We start from the raw sequence: 18,870 nt of genomic DNA on the forward strand, positions 1-18,870 counted from the left end.
AAAGACCAAATCAAGCATGTGACCTGCAATGTGCGCCGGTCCCGAGACCCTTCGGGATAGGCCCACAGTTGTCATGGCTGCTATGAACTCCTGAGCCACCCCAGACAAATTGGCCTCAAAGTGAACATTGAAGTCCCCCAGCACCACAAGCCTGGGGGACTCCAACACCAAATCCGAGACTGAGTCTGTCAGCTCAGTTAAGGACTCCATTGGACAGCGGGGTGATTGGCACACCAACAGAAGTCCCAGTCATCCCTGGTTCCCAAACTTAGGTCCACACATTCAATATGGTCAGACACTTCCACAGGGATCCTGGTCAGGGAGAGGTTAATCTTATAGACCACAGCCACTCCACCTCCCTGCCCACGTCCCTGCACCTGCTCCTCAACAGAGTACCCTGTAAAGAGAAGCTGTGACTAGACTGGGCCACCAGCCTTTCCCAACCAAGTCTCTGTAATACATACCAGATCGGCCCCTTCATCCAGAATCAGATCATGGATGGTTCTGACTTATTCTGGACAGACCTGGCATTACAGAGGAGCAAGCTGAGAGTCTGTGGGAGGTTGGTACTGCTCCCCAAGGTCAAAGAGCTGGCAGGGCAGCCTGAAGGGGAAACAGCTAGTATATTTCTGACTTCCCTTCCCCTGTAATGATGCACTGACTGCCAACTTTATTCCCCACCACCACCAGAATAGCCACCCCCCAGTCAGTGGGCATACCCTCTGTCTCCCCAGACAAACCAAGACACATCTGAAACACCTAGGATCCAAAAACAACAGAAACCAAAAAATACTACAAGGCTCTCATTCTCATTGCCCCCCAAAGTGGCTCCCCCAAAGGGAAGGAGCAGCCCTTTCATAAGCCCAGAAAGATGGCTAATTTGGGCAGTTCACACTCAGGAGGCCTTTCTTAAGACACACCTGTTTCAACAGCTGTTTGCCCTTTAATAATTTTTTTAAAAATTGATTGTTGTTGGTATTTCTGTTATTCACTGCCTAGAGTCTTTGGAGGAGGTAGTATGTAAGAAGCTTCAATAAATAACATAAATAAAATAAATAATAAATAAAATAAATAAAATAATACAACAGTATCAGCTTTGTGAAATACAAGGGGGCAATTCATGCTTGCTACCACAAGACCAGCTCTCCTCCCCTTCTGTGGGTTCCAAAGGAAGCTGCCTGAAATAACTAGCGGACAGTTCGCCCGGGCTCTCGGTGGCCCAGGCGTGGGAGGGGGGAGTTCATTCTGGGCTCCTATGGAGCCCAAGCCAAGGGGCTCGGCAGCTTTTTTTCACTGGCGGAGGTAAATTTTGACATCCTCCCCTTCCTCAGGAAGCTCCCTGTGTCACTTGAAAATATGTCTTTGAGGACTGTGCAGCCCTGAGGGACATATTTTTGGGTGATACAGCATCTTGTACGAACTACTGTTTATGGACATGAGAGATACAGATTCAAATTTTTTTTAAGTCAATGGAAAAATATCTCACTGTGGGTTCATTGTGGATTTGAATCAGGGACAGCACTGTATATATCAGCAAAATATATATCAGCAAAAAATCAAACCAGAGCAGAAGCAAATGCTGAAATAACCTTAGATGGTTGGTTTTTTAAAAAAATCCCAGATAAGCAAACAATGGTTGAAAATACAAAAACAGATTCAGTGTTATGTTAATAGTTTAATATGTACATATACAATTTCCCCCAAACTGTTACATTTTATTTAAATTATGTTTTCTTGCAAAATATTTATTTTGACATTTTTATAAAGGCAAAAATAAAATCATTTGATTTTGGCAAAATGTTACAGACTTGACACTGGCAGTATTGTGTTAGTTAAAAATAGACCACATTTTCTAAATACATTTCTCAAGCTTAGCTTCCAAATATAGTCAAAATAGAATAAACATTTTATATAAATTTTAAACACTTGCCGTTACTTCTTGATAAGAGTCATAAGGTAGGTGGAGACCTTTTAATTAACTGACACTGCTAAAACTGAATAAGAGCTTCACAAATTGAAAGGCTCACTTATGTTTTCAATCTAGAATGTAAGTGCTGGAATACATAGATCTAAATATCTCTTTGGACCACCCCCAGCAAAAATGAGCGGGGAAGTAGGATTCTTTTAGAGTGAGTTTGTTAGCACTAAAGAGGATACAGATAAAGGTTAGCTTGAGAAAAAGATTAGAGCCTTTATGCAGATTACTTCTCTCTACATAGTGATACACTCTGTATAGGAAAAATTATGTAGACTGACCACTTATGGAACAGTGCAAGTGTTTTGCTTGCAGATACACAGGTCGAATACACAAGTGGATGTGCACAAACTGCAAAACGAGATTGTTGTACTTTAGCACAGACCTCCTGGTTTTAGTTTTGTCATATCTAATCTCTTTCTCAGACTAACCTGGTGTGTCCCAAAACATGAATAAAACAATATGTTCTAGCTCTCCCCTCCTCTTCTTGCATATCGGAGCCCTCCATATTTGCTCAGACTATTCTCTTATAGTCTGAAGTGGAATTTCAAAAAATTGAAGCCTCACTTCCACCAGCAAACTGAACTAATAAAACATATGGAGCACAATCCAGGAGCCCTTTTAGGCTGACCCAAAGACTTGCATGCTCCCAGCAGGAATTTAGAAAGGCAGTCCCCCAAATGCAGCATCACAAACTGATTTTGAAACATCCTCAAAGTCCCAGCAGTGGTTTGCCATGAAGCATAGAGAACTGCTCTTCAAAAACAAATATGCAAAAGCACTAAGTAGTCACAGAGAGATTGTGACCATTATCTCCAGTTACTTACACATATTATTATGGGACCAATATGATGATGACTTCCTGAAATAATTTTCCACTCATTTAACCCATACAGTGCACTCTATTTACTCTGGAAGAACTTATTAGCAATTGCTGATACTAATAACTATTACAATCAAAAGGAACCTCATGAGCATAGCGTCTTCTTTGAGAACAAAAAGATGGGAGAATGGGGAATCAAGAGCTTTGTCTTTCCATAGATGAGAACACAGAAGAGCTTGGAAAAACTCTGCAATTGCATTCATTTGGAACAGAGCCACATTACGGTAGCAACCATCAGCCAGCCTACATGTTCAGTTCTCTACATGAAGGCCACTTAACCAGCAAGTGTTCACATAGCAAGTGTTCCACACCATAAATCTAGATCAGCTCACTATATGGATATCTGCCATTATCTCCACACATGTCCAGCAGCAGCTAGAGGTGAAACGGAGACTGTCTTTCGTAATGGTGAGGCCGTTTCCAGTGGCCTCCATCTGGAAAGTGTAACATATAGAACAGCTTACCCCACCAATTATGCCAAAATAGTTCAAAAGGGTTAGTATTATTTTTACTGTATAAAAGAAGTGCACTGTACATGAATGCTGCAAAACAGTGATTTAAAATTCCACAACTCACTGCAAAATATTTGTGAATCCACTTCTTGCTTTGGGCTGATCAACTCAGTACAAACCAATGTATTGTCATATTTGCAAGCCACACACTTAAGAATATATACACACTTTTTCAAGTAAAATAACATGCCAGCAATTCAACACTTCATCTGTCACTGGCCAGCATTTTGCCCAAGAGTTAAGAAAATATATCCTATGCAAACACAGGTCTTTAGGTAGTCTTTAGCAAGACTGAGGGTACCAGATGAATTAATATATAATATTATAAATAGTTAACTGTAAATCATTTTTATTTTGTTGTTGCTGAAAACATTCGATTAAATGTATATAAATATTTAATAGTAAAATGACAGGTTCTATTAATGATTTTATTGCTTACTTTATAGATTTCATTTTAAGGTGGACAATGCAATCCCCCACATGGATGCAGAGCCTGCATGTGGAAGATTCCCAAGGGCTCATTAGGGCCAGTTTCTTCTCTCTCCCTCCTCTTGGGTATACATCCAGGTACATGAGCAGCAAGACAGACCATCAGAAATGTTTGCATGCTCCTCTTTGTGTGTCAAGTGTTGAGTGAGCTTGGAGCTTGAATAACTCAAATCCAAGCACAGACAGGCAGTGCATCCAACTTTCCATTCCATGTCATGGCCTGCCATGCTTCCTCTGCATGCAATATCCATGCTCTGAAGAGGGAAATCAGGGCTTTATTGAGCTATATGGGAATCCTCTCTATGTAGGTGCTCCACCTGTGGTGGGGCAGGGTTTGGACCACCCCCTAAATATTTTACTGCCCCAAACCCTAAGTTAAAGAAAAAATGTATAGTTTTAAACTATATTGGACTGTATTGTTAAATTGGACTGGGACTGAGTTACTAAAAACAACAGGGCAGGGCTATAACTGCTGCCAGTACTAATAAGTGGTGCAACAATTTACTTATTAACAGGGGTATATCCTTTGCAAGTTTTGCTTCTGCCTTTTGGTGTTTAGATGAGATTCCAGAAATCATGACACTTTTAATACTTCAATAAAATTCCACCTGATTGATAATGAGTGGACAGAAAGGCATTATCAATGCTGAAAAACTAGAAAAAGTTCTCAAGTTATTCCTAAAGAAACACTATGTGCTTCCAAAAACTTTCCTTTTTAGAAACAAAGCAACATCTGCCGTTACAACATGTGTCTGAGCTTTTAATGAATGAAATCCATTGCCTTTTATGCTGTTTTAAAAAAGAATCTTATACACACTGTTTCTAAAAACAGACTGGCTTGCAATCCAACACATTACACCCTTCAGACCTGTAAGAGGACTTTAATGTGCTTGACTGCGGGGTGAGTTGTAGCCAATGTCAATATACTAAAAAGTGCTGTTCTCCTATATTAAAAAACAGAAGGCAGATAGACTAAACAGTTCTCAGTGTGTTTTGCGTGTGTGTAGAAAATCCCTTGGGGCCTTTATTTAATCTGTATTGTTAAATATTCGAATGAAGAATAAGCTTGAGAGAAAGCTGATGCAAGGAAGTCCCTTCTTCCCTCCTCCTCGCTGTTTTTCCTTCATCAGAGGTTGTTGCTGATCTGCAACCAGGTATTAGTGTTCAGTTACTGCTTTGGCTAGTGAGAAGAGAAATACAATTCAGTTAGGCACTGTTTAGCAGTATTGATAATATATGCATTCAAAAAAGCATGAATTTTCCAGTAGGAACAAGATGGTAATGTAGACTAAGCACAGATTTTGACGAATATGATCCAAGAGCACATCATGTTACAGGAACTTTGTACAAGTGCCCTTAATAAGCCTAGCCTTTACAGTAGAATTATTTATTAATTAATTAAATTAAACTTCTGTACTGCCCAAACTTTCGTCTCTGGGCGGTTAAATGCACTAGCATTTTTTGAAGAATTGGCTGGCATTCTGACTAACCAAGTACTGGTGCAACAGTGCTGAGTTCCTGACTAAGGCTGCACCGGTGCACACAAGATGGGGGAACAATCTCCCCGCCCTTCCATAGCTGCCTGAACCACCCAAAAATGTGCACCAGGGACTTAATTGGGGGGTGGCATAGGCAGCTGCGGAAGGAAGACAGTTGTCTTCCTCCATGTGTGTCAGCGCAGACCAAGTCTAGAATGCAACACAGCTGCACTATCACTTTGTTAGGATGTAAGCTATCATGTGGAGACTTTTCCTAGAATCCCCTTAGAATCAATTTGGACCTCTGTCTCAGCCGATGAGAAGTTGAGTTAGAGTCAGCCTGTGCCACATATCCTAGGATGAAGTTATCATGAGAATGCGTCTGCATGCATGTTCAGGCTTGCCTTTTTGCATGCTATGGTTAACACTATAGAGCAGGGCTGCTGAACTTCGGCCCTCCTGCAGATGTTGGCCTGCAACTCCCATAATCCCTGGCTATTGGTCACTGTGGGTGGGGATTATGGGAGTTGTAGTCCAAAAACAGCTGGGGGGGCCTAAGTTGAGCAGGCCTGCTATAGAGGCTATTTTCACAACGTGGCTGCCCGAGTTGCCCCAGGCAGCTCCTGTTGTCTGGAGTGCCAGGAGTGGAGGGCTCCTGGCTGCTCCAGAGGAGAGTAGCCCAACTTCTTCATTATGAAGTTTAGCCACAGAATAATGCCAGAAAAGACAACACATCATGGCAATCTCTGTTCAAAATGACTGTGTGTTTTCACCTCAAGGGATTCATGCATGATTTTTCTGGGTATCTTGTATCTTTTCTGGGTATTCTTTGTATCTTGTAACAAGGGAAGGGGTATTCTTAGAGAAGTTGAAAGGTTGTTTTGTTTAGCTTAATTCATACTGAATAAGCAATGTTGTCATCAAATACTCTCATTTCATGTCAAGAGCATGAGGTGGTGGTGGGGAACAGAAGAAGAAAGAGCATTGGCAGGTTAGCAGGCCGTTACAGGGGAAGGGAAAACAGAAAATTAATAGCTGCCTCCCCTTCCAGCTGCCCTGTCCACTCATTGACCTTGAGGAACAGTGCCAATTACCTGCAGAATCTCACCTTGCTCCTTTGCAATGTCAGGTCGGTCCAAAATAAACCAGAAATTATTTGATTGTGTGATGAGGGAGCTGATCTAGTGTGCATTACAGAGAGGTGGTGGAGTGGCTAAGGTTTATATATCCCTTACCAGGATCCCTGTCAGGGCACTCGCCTATGTTGTGTGTGTGTACTTGAGTCTTAGCACCAGGGATAGATTGGGACGTCTGTTGGTGAACCAACTGATGTACTGATCACCCTGCTGCCCAACAGAATCCTTAACCAAGCTGTCAGATTTGGTTGCAGAGTTGGCATTGGAGATGCTCAGGTTGATGGTGATGGGTGACTTCAATGTTCACTTTGAGACTGAACTGGCAGGAGCAGCTCAAGAGTTCACAGCGGCCATGACAACTATGGGTTTTCCCAAGTGATCTCAGGTCCAACACATATTGCCAGTCACATCCTTGATTTGTTTTTTTTGTTCTGATCAGGGAAGTGTTCTGTGGGTGGGTATTCCTGTGCTTTCCCCATTGTTGTGCACAGACCACCACCTGGTGAAGGTTCAATTTGCAGCCACTAGCCAGCTCTGCAGGGATGAAGGAGGCTATTGGATCCAAGGAGGCTATTGGAACCAATCGGATTTCAAGAAACTTAGGAGAGTTTTAATGTTAGCTCTGCCAGTGACCCTGTTGACATCCTGAATGGGAAATTGGAATAATGAGCTCACTAGAGTGATAGACACGATCGCTTCTAAGCATCCCCTCTGACCAGCTTCTAAATTAGCTCCATGGTATATGGAAGAACTATGGGAGCTGAAGCAGCTAGGTAGATGACTAAAGCACAAATGGAGAAGGACCCAACACATATCCAACTGATTACAGCACAGAGCACAATTGAAGACCTATGCTCTGGCAATACATGTGGCAAAGAAGCAATTATTTGCTGTGCATATTGTGTCTGCAGGCTCACATCTAGCAGAATTATTGGAGTCATTATACAGGCCACTTCCTCCATGGAGCCATGAGTTAGCTGCTGTTAAACTTTTAATGATGGTTTTTGTGGACAAAATATCATGTATTCGAACCGACCTGGGTTCCATTGTTGGTGCAGAGTCTTTAGCAGCAGTATCCAGTAACTCCTCTTCTGAGATTAAATTGGATCAGTTTCAGTTTGTGATTCCTGAGGATGTGAAAAAGCTGCTTGGAACTGTGCATCCTACCTCCTGTTCTCTTGACCATTGTCCAACATGGCTCATATTATCAAGCAGGGAGATTGTTGGAAAGGGCCTGGTTGAGATCATAAATGCTTCTCTGAGGGAAGGTAGGATGCCTCCTTGTTTAAAAGAGCCAATTATTAGACCTCTTTTAAACAAACCTATGCTTGATCCCTCAGAGTTAGGCAATTATAGACCTGCTCCCAATTTCTCATGGTTGCCAAGGTGTTTGAGAAAGTGGTGGCCTTTCAACTCCAGGCAGTCTTGGATGAAACAGATTATCTAGACCCATTTCAAATTGGCTTTTGGGCAAATTATGGGGTGGAGACTGCCTTGGTTGGCCTGATGGATGATCTCCAAAGGAGAATTCACAGAGGGAGTGTGACTCCGGTGGTCCTTTTGGATTTCTCAGCAGCTTTCAATACCAAAAACCATGGTATCCTTCTGGATCGCCTGCGAGGACTGGGCATAGGGAGCACTGCTTTGCAGTGGTTCTGCACATACATCTTGGGCAGATTTCAGAAAGTGTTACTCGGAGACTGTTGCTCTACAAAGTGAGATATTTTGGATGGTGTCCCTCAGGGTCCCATCTTGCTTCCAATGCTTTTTAACATCGACATGAAACCGGTGGGAGATATCATCAGGATATTTGGTGCAGGGTGTTAGCTGATGACACCCAAATCTATTTCTACATGTCAGTTTCATTGTTATGCAATGGCATAACATCCCTAAATGCTTGCCTTGAGGCAATAATAGATGAGGGATAACAAACTGAGATTGAATCCAAACAAGATGGAGGTGCTCATTGTAGGAAGTTGCAGTTTGGGAAATGGGGCAGATCTCCTGGTTCTGGATGGGGTTACACTCCCCCAGAAGAAACAGGTCCACAGTTTGGGAGTATTTCTGGACCCAGCCCTCTCTCTGATACCTCAGTTGGAGGCAGTGGCCAGGAGTGGTTTCTATCTGCTTTGGTTGGTTTGCCAACTGTGTCCTTTCCTGAAAGTGAGTAACCTTAAGACAGTGGTGCACATGCTGGTAACCTCCAGGATTGATTACTGCAATGCACTCAATGTGGGGCTGCCTTTATATGTAGCCCAGAAACTGTAATTGGTGGGAAATGCTGCTGCCAGGTTGGTCTCTGGGACGTGCCGAAGATACTATATTTAAGACAATGCATTCTTCGTTATGAACCCCGCTGTCTAGTAAGATCTTCAGGGGAGGTTCATCTGAGGGTGCTGCCGACTCGTCTGGTGACGACTCAAAGGCGAGCCTTCTCTGCAGTTGCCCCAGAGCTGTGGAATGCACTTCCTGCTGAGATTAGAGCTGTCAATCCCTGTGGCTTTTAGGAAACAACTAAAGACCCATCTTTTCAGCCAAGCCTTTTACCTATTTAGCAGTTTTTATGGATAGTTATTTTAATTTGAACTTTTTATGTTTTGATTGTTTTAAAATTTCTTCATTTGTGTTATTGTTGTAAACCACCTAGAGACTTTAGTAGTGGGCAGTATAAAAATTCGTTAAATAAATAATAAGAGTAAAGAACATAAAAATATTATTTTTATTAACTAGTTGGTTTTTGGTGCTCATAATCAGAAGTTGGACTAGAATTGGAGCACTGCAATAATAGGTTCTAGCTCATAAATTATCTTCGCAGTCTTGAGTAATCTCAGGATAATTTGAGAGTAACATATTTTTCATTTAGTTCATATTCAAAACTTGGCAACTGTGCCAAGGCTTCCAGACCCTTCTTAATTATTTCTTTAGATGATTTCCAAATATCAACAATGAACTAATAAAAAATCAAGAACAAACTACTCATGGTAGTTTGGTTTGTTGGTATTTCCAACAAACTACTTGGAAATGTCTCATCATACTTCCTATAATTATTTTTTATCACAATGCAAAAGATAGATATTCACAATTGGATCCTGGCAAAGTTAAAGTTATGTGTAGTAGTATGGGAGGTGGCACTGGAGATGAGGCATTTGCAAAGGCCTACGTTGACTACAGTATCTTTCTTAAGTAGAGAAGTACAAATACTGAGGAGAAAGTGAAATAATAGTTGTTTTTTAAATTATCCTTATTTAAAATTATGATTGCTATAACTGTGTCTGAGAAATAATGCTCAAATCATAGCGAAGATTTCTTATAAGAAAAACTTTGAATGCATCAGACAAAAGACAATATATTTAACAACATATAGCCACATTTTCAACTGCTCTCAACCAGACTTGGTAAGTCAGATATGAAGGTATTCTCTCCCCGCCACCCCGCTCCAAACACAGAATGTAAGCCAATGGTAGGCTGTTTCTAATCTTTTCTTTTCTTTTTTCAGTCTCCATGAAAAGAGATCATTTATGTTACTTTGCACAATCTACATTTTTTTCTAGATAAAATCTTCACCAGGCTGTTGCTGAAAAATCACATCTAAACATTCAGCATTAAGCTTCATTTTACATCATGGCGATAAGGCAATCAAAATAATTTCTCAAAAAATCACAGCAATTACTGAATATTCCCACAAGCTCATATGGACTTCATAGCAGGATTTTATTACAGAAAGAAACAATCTTTAGATCACTGATATTTGCATGCATTAATTAGGATTGAGTTTAACATTTAAAGATAATGTTAGCTTTTAACTATGTTAAAGCATTCAATTAATGGCAAAATAAGCAGCCAAGAGCAGTTAGTTCTTACTTTCAAGGTGTTTAGACAAATGTGTAGTGAAATCCATTGCTTAAGGGGGGTGGCTGAGGTACAGAAGGTGAGGGTGCTTTAGATGGGTAGGTCAATTGCGGAGCTAGAAGGGATCATACAGAGGAATTAGGCACTATGATTTACACAAACATACACATACATGCTCTGAAACAAACAGGTGGGCCTGATATAAGATAGCAGGGCCAGCCATAGGCAGGGCTAAATTCTTTTAGTATTCTGTTCTTTTAAAAATTATATAAACAGTGTGCCAGAAAAGCCACGTTTTGCAGTCTTAATCCAATTTTTCAGAATATGTGATGTGAGGAAGAGGAGGAGATAGAGAGAGGCAGGCCAAGAATCAGAGACCTGCTCTGCTGGCTGGACTGTCCCCTCCCCATCCAAAAAGAGCCAACTTTTTGTAAACCAACTACTCTGTAAAAATCAGTATTGTATTGATTACATTACTCAGGACCCTTGGTTGTTGCCCGATTCTCTCTCTCTCTCTTTGAACCCAAAACACACAGACAGCAGTGGGATTAGGCAGGGTCTGCTGCTATATGGGCAAAAGTTGTTCCCTAGATAATTGTTGAACCATCTTTCCCTAGAGGTGTATCAGAGTTTGAGCAGAGTTGACTTCCTTTCTGTGAGTGGCTTTTAATGGCAACAGGAGAACAGGGCTTGGGTCTTTGTAATCTTCTGTTTTTATATCATTTTTTCACTGGGTAGTCAGTCTATAAATATTTTCCGGTTATCTCTATGCAAAATTAATTGTTATATTTTGATGAGTGATTTAAAATTGGTGCTGTTCAGGAAGAAAAATTGAAACCAATAAATAAAAGACAGTCACCTATAGGCAATACTGGCTCTGCTGGATAGACTAGAAACACTGCACTGTGTTAGTAATGCACTGGAGTATTCAGTTACATGGCTACCATTTAGCTATAACATCTTCATCTGCTACTTCTGTATCATGCTGTCATTTGGAATGTACATTGTAGAAATACAACATTTTCACTTTTACCGTATTAGGCTCTAGGGAGATACAAGTCACTAAAATTTCAAGAACAATGTACATGAAAACCAATCATCAATTTTAAATCTTAGAATATGTATCTATTCGGTTAAGCTTTATCATGAGAGTTTATCATGAGATTTCCAGCATTTTGTCTGAACATCCTGTATACATGAACAGAAAAAGAGATGAGAAGATGGAGCATAGGACATAACAAAACATAACCTACAGGGAATGGAAAAGAGAGATGGAATTTCATGGTTCAAGTGACAAATCACATAAGAGTCCAACCCTTTGAATAGCTGCACAGCTTAAGTGGGTTAAGTGCCCTTACATTGCTCCAAGAGGGGATCTGCTAGTATAGCAGTGCACATAGCAGCTGCTTTGACACTGCCGAACACTTCACGTCCCATCTGCAAACTTCCACAACAACAACATATTTTCAAGCTATTTCAAACTGGGCTCCCCAACACCTTGATGCTTGCCATCACATTCCTATATTTGAATCAGTACAATTATTCATTAAATCTTAGTAACTTGTGGTGGGGTGTTACTCTTCTCCTTTGGCAGAAGTGGAATGACCCTGGTTTAAACTGAAATTGTGTGGCATAAAATAAGCCCCTCCTCACTGCCAATGACATAGCTACTTAGTGCTCCAAACTGTGATGACGCTGTGTCTGGTAGTGACTGAAGGACAGATTGTTATGGCACAAGTGAATGACACAGTACAAGTAGCATTAGCCTGTGTACTTTCACAAGGGCAGACATAGCTTTAGTGTTGTCAGTGCTATACATTGCAGTCTAAAAGGAGCACAGCAACTTAGAAGTCTGCAGCAGTCAGATTAAGAGAGCATATTGTCACAGCCACTGCTTTATAAATAACTGAGCAATACCTGCCACCTCCTTACTCCGCTGAGAGGCTTCAGAAGCCAGTGCGTATGATATGGTAATGATGCGTTCTTGCTCTTGCAACTGTGAATCTAAATTAGCAGAGCTGTACTTGTCCTGAGCAACTGGAGGCTGTAGGTTGTGCATACTAGGGGTGAAAAAGAAGGGCAGGGGGAGAAAACAAAAAATTAAGCACAGGCAGGAATGTATATAAACACATGCAAACCAAGTCCATAGTCCAGCAAGGAAACATGTTCAGTATCATGCTGCTGATATTGCAGTAGCTGATAATTTAACCATAGACTAGGCATAGTCATGTTTAAACTTTTCACTGGTGGCTCTTTTCAGACTTGGCAAAAATACTGGTTAGGCACTAGGAAAGAGAATGATCTATTGTTCTTATGAGTGAAGAAGAACCATCATCTGCTTTTTATTAAGTGTGAATCAGATATGAGGTGGAACAGTTCCACTTTATAATTGGTGGTTAGGTTATTCTGAATAGGTGACAAATGTCGGTGAAACAGGAGAGTGTATAGTTTAGTCTCTCTCCTTCATGACTGATAAGTCATGAGAGCTCTCAGGAACCATGTGCAGAGGCGTATCTAGAGAAAATAGCGCCTAGGGCAAGCACTGAAATTGCGCCCCCTGGCCAAACATCTGACACCCATCTTTCAGATAACTTTACCATAATATCAGCTCAAAAATACAAATCAAGCTCGTTAATCTTTTAATATTTCAAAAACTATTTAGCAGTGGACATAGCCAGACCAAAAAATGCTAGAAAACTACCAATTTCAGTATGCTGGGGCTCATGAAATACCCAAATACTATGTGGAGGTGTACTTGGAAAACTAAACAGAAGTGCCTGTCTAATTCCCTATTATGCATTGTAGCATCACTATTACATAAGTTTTAAAAATAAATGGAGAATTTGCCTTTCCCAGATACTCTGAAAATAAGTAAAGGATATGCAGAGTAAACTGTGTCACTGCTTGGAATATATTCTAGTCTTTCGGAAAGACAGTTAAAATGAGAGAAAGAGAGCAAGAAACTCCCAGTGGGCCTTAATACTAAGGATTTCACACTGATTCAAAGACAAACTCACCATTAATAGCCATATTATTAAGACATCACATTTAACTCACTTATCACAAGAAGCAAGTAAGAGCAAATGAAGCAAAGTAAGAGCAAATGAATACAATTCTAGCTCATAAGCTTCAGCTCAGTATTCACAAGCCCTCTGTACGTAGTGCCAAACTGAATATGTGCACAGTGACTTATACTAAATTAAAAAAAATTACCTGTAGCCCCTTTTGGGGGCTTCCTATAGGGCATGGTGGGGGGCTGCAAAGGACCCCTATCCCCCCACCAGCCTCTTAATTCACTGCTGCAGCCTGACCCGGGATGATTTTTGGGCCTGTTTGGGACTACAAAGATCAGCATGGTGGCCATTTTGGAGGCTGCCATACATGCTCAAATGGCCTCTGCAAAGCCTAGCAAGGCCTAGGGCCTCACAGGGACCACTGGAGCATGTTCGGTGGCCATCTTTAAAAATAATGTGGTTTTTTTAAAAAAATGGCCACCAAAAATAAAATGGCCACCGCACATGCTCAAATGGCCTCTGCGAGGCCTGGCATGGCCCATGGCCTCACAGAGGCCATTTGAGCATGCGCAGTGGCCATTTTGTTTTTGGCAGCCATTTTTTTTTTAAAAAAGTTCATTTAAAAAAATTGCGCGCCCCTTCAAGTGGCACCTGGGGCACGTGCCCTACCTGCCCCACCCTAGATATGCCCCTGACCATGTGGAAAGGTACACATCCACAAAATAAACAAGCACATATATAACCGATACATTTTCAGAGACCAAGCAGTGCTGAAACCGTTAGAATTGAAATATTATGTTGTGATGCTGCTAGATTCTGCTCCAGCTTCCATCCCCAGTACTATGGCAGCCCCTGGCACTGCTGTATCTCCGTGTGACAAAAGGAGCTGGTGCACTGAAATGCTGTGCTGGGATCTCTTAATGCAAAACGTACAATTAAAATGTTGTGGGCTGGATCCGAACGTGTGAGCAAAGGGAAACACACACACACTCACACAAGTAATACTCCCTGCCCCTCCACCCCACCCCCCTGTAACCCCTGAATGCCCCTTAAGGAAGCTGCTCCTAGAGTCGAGAGGACTCTCTGGGAAACTGGGGGATAGGGTAGTCTAAGTGAGTGCCACTCACACAACTGGCTCCGCCAGTTCCCTCTTCCCCTGGAGTCTTCTGCACCCGATCTTTAACCATTCCAGTTGGTCTTGATCTTCAGAAGCAGCTTTTCAGGTGGCATAAGAAGGCTGCTGTGAGGAGGAGAAGGCTGGGCTTTGACATTCACAAGTTGCTTTCCACATGTGCAAATTTGGATCCAACCTAGTGCATTTTCTGCTACTAGAAATATATCTATAATAGTATGCCAGAATAAAAGGTATATAATTCACCATTTTTCTGTTAAGAGTATCACAGCAGTGGCCTTTTCCAGTTTTACATGTTAAAAATGAACATGAGTTTTTTAATATATACATATATAGGAATCTGACCTTGACTTTGTAAGAATATTCTTTATTTTTTCTGCCTTGTGACGCCTTGCTGCTAACTCTTCAGGAGTGAGAGGTTCTTCAGGCTCCAGCTCAACGTAACGCTCTGGAATTGCAACCTTTTCAGGTTTTGCCAACTGGGGGTGGAGTTAATAACAATTTATAAATTATTGACTATATATAGAAAATTACAATCAACTGAAACAAAACCCTTCAAATGTGCCAAGAAGAGAGAAGAAAAAACACACACTTAACACTTCCTTTTCTTTCACTGACCCAGCTTTACTAGAATTCTTACAAAATATAAATGTGAACCAAAATTCTAAATGCTTTCCAATCTTTTCTGAAAACAACATTTTCATAAAGATATGTATAATTTATTGATGAAGGAATATATAAATTTGAATATACAGTATAATTGGCATTGCATGGCATAAGGAAGTAGCTCTGTGTTAGAAACTAAATCTTCAGAATTTAGTACCTCCTCAACTATTCACCACAGTATACTTAATGCTGTGAATTAAATGAAAATCCATTGTGACTAAGCACAATTTGCTCAAAGCATTTCTCTGAAACTAGAAATTCACACTAATTTATTTTACTCTCCCATTTTACAAATTTCTTTTACTTTCCCATTTTACCTGCAGATTTGCCATTTTCCTAAAAACTGCATCAACTGTAGTAGTGTGATTTTTCTGTGTAGTTCTGAAGCACAATTTTATCTTTGTGCAATTTAAAATGGGAAGGTAGGATACGCATTCCTGAACCTGGCACACAATTGTGTTTGGAAAAAGAGTAGACTGTGTCAAGACAATATGAAGTGAAAACAGCATCCTACTCTTTTTCACGCCCAGAGGAATAGGGCATCCTTTTGCAAAAGATCAGTGTTGATTAAGCCTCAGATCTGGATGTGATCTCCATGTCAATTAAAAAAACAAACAGCATGCAGATTTCTCAATTAAATTTGTTGGAATTTCTCAAGTAACTTAAGAATTTTATTTTTTTTCAAACCTGCCATTGCATTCAGTTGATTCTTTTCTATTACTTATCTTACTCTGTCTTAAACTCCTTTTCTCTGAGCCACCAGATGGCTCTATAGCATCTCAAATGTATACTTAGAAAAACACGTCAAAATCCCTTGACTTTTCCCACATAGTCTATGGTGCTAAATGTTCCTTTTTTGATGATACAATGAGACATTTATCTTGTATATATACACATTCTAATGTATCACACATTTGGTAAAAAATTGTTATTGACATTTTCCTGTACTGCTTTATTGCTTCTTTTGCTTTATTTTAAGCGAAGTGCTTTAACACTTTAGTAATGTTAATCTAATCAGTGGGATGCATAGCCTTCATTATCTCATTTTCTCTAAAAACATTATACATTTCTCTATTCCACTTTGTTTTTCTAATAATTAATATTCATAAATTCCTACATATATGAACAGATGTCCTTACGTATCCCCCCTCAAAAAACACAAAACCTTAGTAAAATACTTTAAAATACGGAAACCGTTAATTGTTTTTTATTTAATATAAAAACAAACAAAAGTTTTCAGAAGCTATAATTTAGAAAACAAGGGAAGAAAGTATTTCACATACAATGCAGAGGAGAACATGATACAATGCAGAGGAGATCATGACAACTACCCTTACCTCCTTGCTAATGTCTAAGTTATAATCTTGAGGTTCTAGGTCTGCTTCTGTCACCAATACAGGTTCAACTGTCAACCAGTTATTTTCCTCTTTTTCTTCTGTGCGTACTGCTCTTTCCAGTAGCTGCAAGTCAAATTCTTGCTCCCGCTTCCACTAGTAACAGACAGGAAACAATTAAGGGCTTGTCCATTCTAACTAACAAATCTTGTAATAAGTATTCATTCCCATTACCTCAAATCCTGGATGGATAAAAGCAGAAACTAGGACTTACCATAACATTTGCTTCTGGATGTTCACTTGATGGCTGTCCTTGATGGGGTACTCATCCTCTCCAGCTAACCAAGGGGCAATCTCAACAAAAAATGGCTGTTGGTTGACAAGGGTTAGGCCCTGACCTTTAATGTCAAGATACATGTATCTTATATTTATTTCAAATATGGTGATCATCATGATGAAAGCATCCTACATCTTAAGTGAAAACATAGTCATTTTGCAAGGATAAAAGCAGGTTGCTCACATGTAACTAGTTGTTACATGATCTGGTAGTGATCCATTGACATCCATTAGAAAGGGTTCTGCGCCTGTGCTGAAGCCTGTCAGTGTGGAGTGACACAGCTCCTCTTGGCACTTGTGCCCCGCCCCACATGACCACATGGCTATTTAAGGTGGGAGGAAGCGCCAGCACTTCAATTCCTTGGAGACCGCCGGAGCAGTCAAACATCTTTGGAGCAATAGGTGAGTTCTACATAGAAGACCTGAGCACTACTGCAGAGGGGAGGTCCAGGAGGGTCTAATGGATGTCAATGGATCACTACCAGATCATCAGTTACAGGTGAGCAACATGTTTATCTGGGGCGTGATCCATTGAATCCATTAGAATGGGTGTTTAGTTAACTTCTTTAGGAGGAGGGAGCAGTAGTGTCACTGTAACACTCTATTGAGAACACTTCTCCCAAAATTTGCCTCTGCTGCAGAACACAAGTCAATGGCTTAGCGCTTTACGAAGCGCTGTTCTGTGGGCCAGGTTGCAGCCCTACAAATGTCCTGAAATGATATGCCAGATAAATGAGCCACAGAGGCACCGTGAGCTCTGGTTGAATGTGCCCTGATAGATTTAGGTGGCTGTAGTTTTTGTAATTTGTAAGTTATTAGGATTAACTCTACTAGCCAGTGGGATAGCCTTTGTCATGACAAGGCCTGACCCATAGATCTTCCTTTGTAGAATATGAACAATGTTTTCTTTCTTTCTAATCACCTTTGTTCTTGACAGGTAGAAGAGAAGATTCCGTGCTAAAGAAGGTAGGAAGTACGATGTCTTGGTTTATGTGGAAGTCTGTCACAATCTTAGGTAGGAAACTAATGTCATGACATAGCAGCACCTTGTCTGGGTAGAAGTGTGCATAAGGTACATCCTCAAGGCTATAAGTTCACTCATCCTGTGGGCAGTTGTAATAGCCACCAAGCAGGCAGTCTTCAGAGAAACTTCAGAGAGGCTAGCTGTTGCCATGGGCTCAAAAGGCGTATTTGTTAGCGCTGAAAGGACCAAAGATATACTCCACTGTTCCAGTGGCTGTCTTACTGGAGAATACAGATTGGTGAGACCTCTTGCAGCAGGGGTGGGTGGGAAAATAATGTCTTTCCATCCCATCCCAGGTGCCTCGCTGATATTGCTGCTAAGTGAACTTTTTTGGAGACAGTGGAGAGCAAGGAGATGTTTAACGTGGTAAGGTATAGGAGGACCTGGCTGACAGTAGTATTCAGTGGGTGGAAACCATTTGTGGCAGCATAGCAAGTGAACTTTTCCCACTTACTGACATGGTTTCTCCTAGTGGAAGGCTTTCTCGATTCTCACCCGATGGTACTGGGGAGGAATGTGGATGATGGTCCTTAGCGGGAGATGCTGGGGGCCTAGGCACTGGAGGTTCCCAGGGGTCTGTCTGGGTAGCCGTAGAGAAAACCTGCTTATCCTTAGTTTGCGTTTGTCTAGCAACTAGCATTGGCTTTGGTGGGGATGGACACTCTGTCAGCGTTTGTGTGGCTGCAGTCATTGTCATCACCACTTTGCTAGGTTGCATGGAGGAGCATGTCATCCTGCCAATGTGCTTACTGGGATAGATTGTGAATAAGACCTGGCCAAAGGATTGCTTCCACTGAATCCTGCAGATCTCCAAGATCTGTCCTCTTCATAATTTTAAGTCATTCCAGGAGAGGTTTGGCCAAGGGTTGTCATCTGCCTAGTAGGAAATACAGCATGGGAGAATTCATATGTGTGCTATGAAGATGAAGTAGTCAATTGTGCAGCAGTTAGAGCATAGGACGCTTGTTGACTTGTGCGTGTTGTCATTTTTTAAAGGTAGAGAACGTGTCTCTCCCTCATCTGCTTGTGGAAACCCTCTAAA

At 41.0% G+C, this 18,870-nt stretch overlaps 1 protein-coding gene across 15 annotated transcripts in view; it reads right to left on the reverse strand.

Moving 5' to 3' along the window:
- Positions 1-1,662: 1,662 nt before the first annotated feature.
- The window catches only part of PLEKHA7 (pleckstrin homology domain containing A7), a 279,805-nt gene continuing 262,597 nt past the window's right edge, over positions 1,663-18,870 (reverse strand). For 12 of the 15 annotated variants that reach the window (XM_053309494.1, XM_053309520.1, XM_053309478.1 and 9 more), the window contains 5 exons: positions 16,472-16,624; positions 14,814-14,947; positions 12,240-12,382; positions 10,335-10,437; positions 1,663-5,039 (listed from right to left, as the gene is read on the reverse strand). In XM_053309494.1, the coding sequence (XP_053165469.1) occupies positions 10,346-10,437; positions 12,240-12,382; positions 14,814-14,947; positions 16,472-16,624 (522 nt within the window). In that variant the 3' untranslated portion in view covers positions 1,663-5,039; positions 10,335-10,345. Of the gene's footprint in view, positions 5,040-10,334; positions 10,438-12,239; positions 12,383-14,813; positions 14,948-16,471; positions 16,625-18,870 lie in introns of those variants that run through there. The other 3 variants (XM_053309583.1, XM_053309468.1, XM_053309545.1) reach the window with 2 other exon arrangements.

The sequence above is a fragment of the Hemicordylus capensis genome, chromosome 1 (assembly GCF_027244095.1).
Source record: "Hemicordylus capensis ecotype Gifberg chromosome 1, rHemCap1.1.pri, whole genome shotgun sequence".
Classification (NCBI taxonomy): domain Eukaryota; kingdom Metazoa; phylum Chordata; class Lepidosauria; order Squamata; family Cordylidae; genus Hemicordylus; species Hemicordylus capensis.